The following is a 5,497-nucleotide window of genomic DNA, read 5'->3' as shown; positions in this document are numbered from 1 at the left end:
TTTTTTTTTTATTTTTTTTTTTTTTTCCTATGTTTGTCCCTCTGCCCTGTCTCACTCTCCCATTACAATATCCCTGCTATATACAGTTGTCTTCCAGAAGAGTTACTGAAACAGTGATACATACAAGTAAAGGGAGAGAGGCCACAAGGTCCAAACATCAGATCACATAAAGTTTTTGGTAATAGGGAGCATAAACTCCACTCAGGGTTGGATAAGGAAGGGTCTCCGGCTGATCCACAAGTGTAGGTGAGTCTCCAAGGAATGCAGTTTCAGGAAAGCAGTTCTGGTACACAGGGATAATTATCAGCTGATGCGCACAGCAGTCATCTTGTAGTTACCAGGAATGGTGTTGTGGGGGTCTGCAGTGTGAGTTGTCCTTGGGTATCTGGCTTCCTTAAAAATGGCAGAGTAGTTCTTGTTTTCCCCTGAGGTAATGCAGGGCTGGTAACTATCATCTTCTTAAGTTGCAAGTTCTTCAACCTTGTTTTCGGCCTCCGGAAATAGGAAAAAGTGAATACTACATCGGATGACCAAAAACCAGGGGGGCGCCGGCCAGGCCGTTCCCGGCGCGCGGCTCTATTTTTGTTTTTTTTTTCACATCTATTTTATCTTGCATCTTGAGAGCAAGGAATATATCCTGTCTCACGTCGTACTTAGCAGTTACCTAATAGGTATTCCATGCTTGCAGGTTTTAGTGTGCCAAGCTAGCTGTTCACTTTAAATAAAGGCTCTTGGAGCATACTGTCCCTGCAAAGTTGATCATCCTGACCTGCTACCTATCAGAATTTCCTATTAAAGCCTGTATCAAATTATTCATTGATTCTACCCCTAGATACAGACTCAAAAGAAATGTGTGTGTGTGGATAGATAGAGCTCTCTCTGTATATCTCCAAGAGAAATGAGTACCCAGCTAACCGGTGGTGCGGTGGTTAAGGTGGTTGGATCCCACATGGCTCACTGCATGGTTCAAGTTCTGGACCTGTGGCTTGAGAAACACACCGGGTACATGTGCATGTGTGTGTGCCCAAAATCCTAAGAATAAAGTAGGATTAGAAGGGATTACAGCATGTGGACATCCTCCTTGGGGGTGCTTTCTCACTCCATCTCTCTCCAGTGAGCACATGTATAATATGGCCACAACAACAAAAAAGAGTACCACATGTCCTTCAAAACATAGGTACAAAATGTTCATAGGGTCTGTATTCATTATAGCTCAGACAACCCAAACCTATAAACAGGAAAGGGATAAATAATTTGTGGCATAGTTATACACCAGAATGCTATGTGACAAATAATTAAAAGAGAATGTGGTACTGAATGCTGATGAGCGGAACAATACAGGCATATGTTATGGGCATTATACTGGGCAGCACAAGACAGATGCAAAGGAGCACATTCTTACAGTTCACTTAAATGAAGTTCAAGAACAAGCGAAACTCATTTATGGTGAGAGAAGTCAGAATATTGTTAGCACTGGGAGTGATGGTCTGCTGTTGTCTGTGAAGGGGCATGAGGACAACTTTCTGGAGCCACGAAAATGTCTGCATCTTGGTCTGAGGGGTGATTTCATAAGTGTCTCTGTGTGTAGCTGTACATCGAGATAGACATTTAAGATTTGTACGCTTTACTGTAGGTTACCAACCCAGAGCATAAAATTGTTGCTTTGTCTGGTAGCGTTGAATGATATCTGTAAACTAAACTAAATTACCCATCCTTTCACAGAGACAAAAAGAGTCAGGAGAGTTTGAAGAGAGCCTGGAATTTAATCTGAATTTAGAGAATCCGAGTGGGACCCTCATATCAGTAACTCAGGCTAAACCCGAATCCGGTGAGTGTGATGGGAGGCCCCTAGGAGGCCAGAGATGGTGGATCCTTCAAGGCTTGAGACCCGGCTCTAACCCTGCCTCTGAAATGGCAGAGTCCTCGTTTTTATGCGCCAGCTCTGATGGGATGCTGTGGAACTTGGCCGAAAGCCCTCTTGATGGAGAATGGACCACAGGTAACATCTGGCAGAAAAAAGAAGAAATGCCTGAAACCCAAGCTCCAGGGACAGACTCATCTCCATGCTCTGAATTAGATGGCAGCATGGAGAACTGGCCAACGATCCCGTGTCTGAAGACACGGCAGCGTAGAAAGGTAAGTTTGAGGGTAGGGTCACAAATACAGGGGAGGAGGCTCTGTATCTTACTTAGCAGGCTCTGATGCTTCCTTAATTCAGAAGGGCCCACTAAGAACTCACTGCTCTCCCCCTCCTCTCTGAGATTCACTCGGGCTCTGTCACAGCCCTCCATGTGCTGCCACAGTTGCTGGTGACAGCGTCAAAGGACAGAGATGTTAAGCTGTGGGAGAGACCCAGTATGCAGCTGGTAAGTGTGTGTGGGTATGGGTGCGTGTGTGTGTACATGTGCAAAAGGAAGTTCAGAGGGGGGCATAAAAGAGCTAAGAAAGGACAAAAGTGGGACCAGCAGATGGTATGATGGATACATCACTGGACTCCCACATGGTGGAATATGGTTTGAGTCCTGGACCTGGCATCTTGAAACTCACGCTGGTTCATGTGTATGTGTGCCCAAAATCCCGAGAGGAGAATGGAGAAGGGATTGTGGCATGAGTATTCCTTCTGGGGAGGGCGGGGCGGGTAATTTCTTGCCTTCTCTTTTTCTCTCTGTATTCCGGCAAGCATACACACCCAATAGCAAAATCTCTTTAAAAAAAACAAAAAAGAAAGAAAGGACAACAGTTTGGTGCCAGCAAGTGGTGTAGTGTTTGTGATGCTGGACTTCCACAGGACCAATGGCAGTTTGAGTCCTAGACCTGGCAGCTTGAAACTTAGGACAGGCGCATGTGTGAGCGTGCCCATACCCCCCCGGGGGGGGTGATTTATCACTTTTTCTGTCTTTGTGTGAATGTAGGTGTCCTATAGGAAAAATTTCTTTAAAAAAAAAAAGGACAGAAGATCAAAATTCTATTTTGCTCAGTCTCTCTCACAATAATATATGACTAATATTTTTAAATGAAAGGCATTGATGGGAGAGAAAAATAAGGCCCTAGGCTTGTAGCCCTTACCTCCCCCATTTTTGTTCCCATTGTAGCTGGGCCTGTTCCGATGTGAAGGGGCAGTGAGCTGTCTAGAACCTTGGGAGGGCCCTAACTCTGCCCTGAAACTCGCTGTGGGAGACGCACAGGGCAACGTATACTTTCTGTCCTGGGAATGAAGAGGCACAACACAGGGAGAAGATGATACCACTTGTGCTAGAAATGCAAAGCTGGAAGACGCCAGTAGCTACTTTCTCAATAGGATTATAAAAATAAAATGCCAGAAAATCTCAAGCGCAGGCCTGCTTGTGTTCTTGTGTGGATTTTTGATCAGATGGGGAGAATGTGCATGTTCAAAATGTTGGGGTTTTTTGTTTGTTTTTTACTGATTTAGCATTAATCCTTACTAGGACTACAAAAAATGTGAGTCAGATCTTTAGTAGGAGTCTTTGAAACTAGGCTGTAGAATTCTTGTACTACTTGTTGGCCCTGGGACGCTAGGGTACCACTGTAGTCTGGAGGAAGCAGAGGAGTGATGTTGGCCAGCACTTGGATGGAATAGAGCTGAAGACCTCTCATCTGGTCAAGAAAGAAGAGTGAGCCACTCCCACATGGCTGATCATGGTTTGGGTCCCTGACCCGGTGACTTGAAAGTCATGCCGTACGCGTGTGTGTGTGCATCCAGGATCCCAGGAGTAGAATGGAAGAGAAGAGACTGTGGTGTGACCATCCCCCCCGGGGACTGATTTCTCACTTTCCCTCTCACTTTCTCTGTCTGTCTCTCCAGTGAACACATGTACCCTATGGCAAAAACCCCTTGAAAAAAAGTGAGTCATTAATTACTCATGCACTTAGAAAGAATTGGGATACAACGAGGACAAGGAATTGGGATACAACAAGGACAACAGTAGGTTTCTCATAGCAGAACTGACTGCCCAGATGAGAGGTGAGAAACCAAGGCTGAATGACACTCCTTGTTCTCACCACCTCTGACAGGGCAGCAGCAACAGCTACTTGGCTTGCAAACAGATCATAACTGGCATTCTTGGAAGAGATCACAAAAGTATACCTGTCTCAAATTGAAGTTCACAAAGGTTAGGATGAGTTGAAATGTGGAATATTAAAAAAAAGGGGGGCACAGCAGGTGGCATGGTGGATAAGTGTACTGGACTCCATGGCTGACAGTGGTTCAAGTCCTGAACCTGGTGGCTTGCTTTCTCAATTTCCCTCTCTGTCTCTGTTTCTTTCTGGTCAAATTAAAATAACAATGATGATAAAATCATTCTGCTCAAAAAAGGAAGGTGAAATAATCATACCTATGGACTTATTGTGGATTCCAATACTCTCAAGTAAAAGTTCTAGACTTTTTTTATCTTCCTAAAATTCTATTCTATGGGAGAGGAAGTTCCCTTACATTCTTTCTTTCTAGAGATTAAGAAGAAGATGTCGGGGAACCAGCAGTTAGCGTAATGGCTATGTCACTGAACTCCCACGTAGTCGACCGCGGTTCGCGTTCCGGACCCGGTGGCTTAAAATTCACGCTGGGCGCGTATGCGTGCGTGCCCAAGATCCCGAGAGGAGAATGGAGGAGAAGGGATTGCGGCGTGACCATCCCCCCTGGGGGGTGATTTCTTGCTTTCTGTCTCTGTGTCTCTCTCTGTCTGGCGAGCGCACGCGCCCTATAGCAAAAACCTCTCCAAAAAAAAAAAAAAAGAAGAAGATGTCTTCCGTACCCAAAAATTCATGGGCTTGTGTATGATACACCAGGGCTATTTATAGGAATTGTTATCCTGGGTTGGTAGGGTTCTCTCAGAAATTCTATCATGCTGTGGTCTACAAATGAATGTGGAAAACCCAGGAAGCTGAGATACTGCATTTTGCTTTCACTTTGCCCTAATTGCAGGTCTTACATGGAGAAATCACCTGAGGGACTTGATCTGATATTTACCCCCATCTAATGCCCCATGGTCTCCCCCAACCAAAAGACATGAACTGATAAATTGTGATAGATCATGCCTGTATCTTTTCTTATGTGCCTCATGCAAGGCCTCTAAACATATCTTCTGGACTACCACTTTCACATGTACCTTATGACTAGAAGTCCCAGTTAAGGTCATTTGAAATCTGTGACCCATTATCTTATCCAGAAATCCTGCAGAGAATCATGAATGGCATCATCCTATAAGCCACTGGTTTTAATCTTCTGCTTTTTTGCTCCCCTAAAAGTATGAGCCAATAGCAGACCTGCTGGCTTGTTTTCTCACCTTCCCTCTCTCTCATTCTGTCCCTCTCTGGTCAATTAAAATAAAACTAAATAAAGTAATTCTGAAAAAAAAAAGCATCCTGTATATGCCAAATTTAATATATATATGTAATAAATATTTTTTTAAAAAATTATTTAATTTTATTCATTCATTTATTTTAATTTGACCAGACACACACACACACACACACACACACA

At 44.1% G+C, this 5,497-nt stretch overlaps 1 protein-coding gene across 1 annotated transcript in view; it reads left to right on the top strand.

The window, feature by feature from the left end:
• Positions 1-3,330, top strand: part of TEP1 (telomerase associated protein 1) — a 58,435-nt gene extending 55,105 nt beyond the window's left edge. Inside the window, exons 52-55 of the mRNA XM_006163067.3 lie at positions 1,723-1,828; positions 1,919-2,136; positions 2,262-2,366; positions 3,093-3,330. Coding sequence (XP_006163129.1) covers positions 1,723-1,828; positions 1,919-2,136; positions 2,262-2,366; positions 3,093-3,215 — 552 coding nt within the window. The 3' untranslated portion in view covers positions 3,216-3,330. The remainder of the gene's footprint in view (positions 1-1,722; positions 1,829-1,918; positions 2,137-2,261; positions 2,367-3,092) is intronic.
• Positions 3,331-5,497: the final 2,167 nt, after the last annotated feature.

The sequence above is a fragment of the Tupaia chinensis genome, unplaced genomic scaffold (assembly GCF_000334495.1).
Source record: "Tupaia chinensis unplaced genomic scaffold, TupChi_1.0 Scaffold141372_1, whole genome shotgun sequence".
NCBI lineage: Eukaryota > Metazoa > Chordata > Mammalia > Scandentia > Tupaiidae > Tupaia > Tupaia belangeri.
Note: the sequence above shows the minus strand (reverse complement) of the source record. Positions and strands in the feature narration are given on the sequence as shown.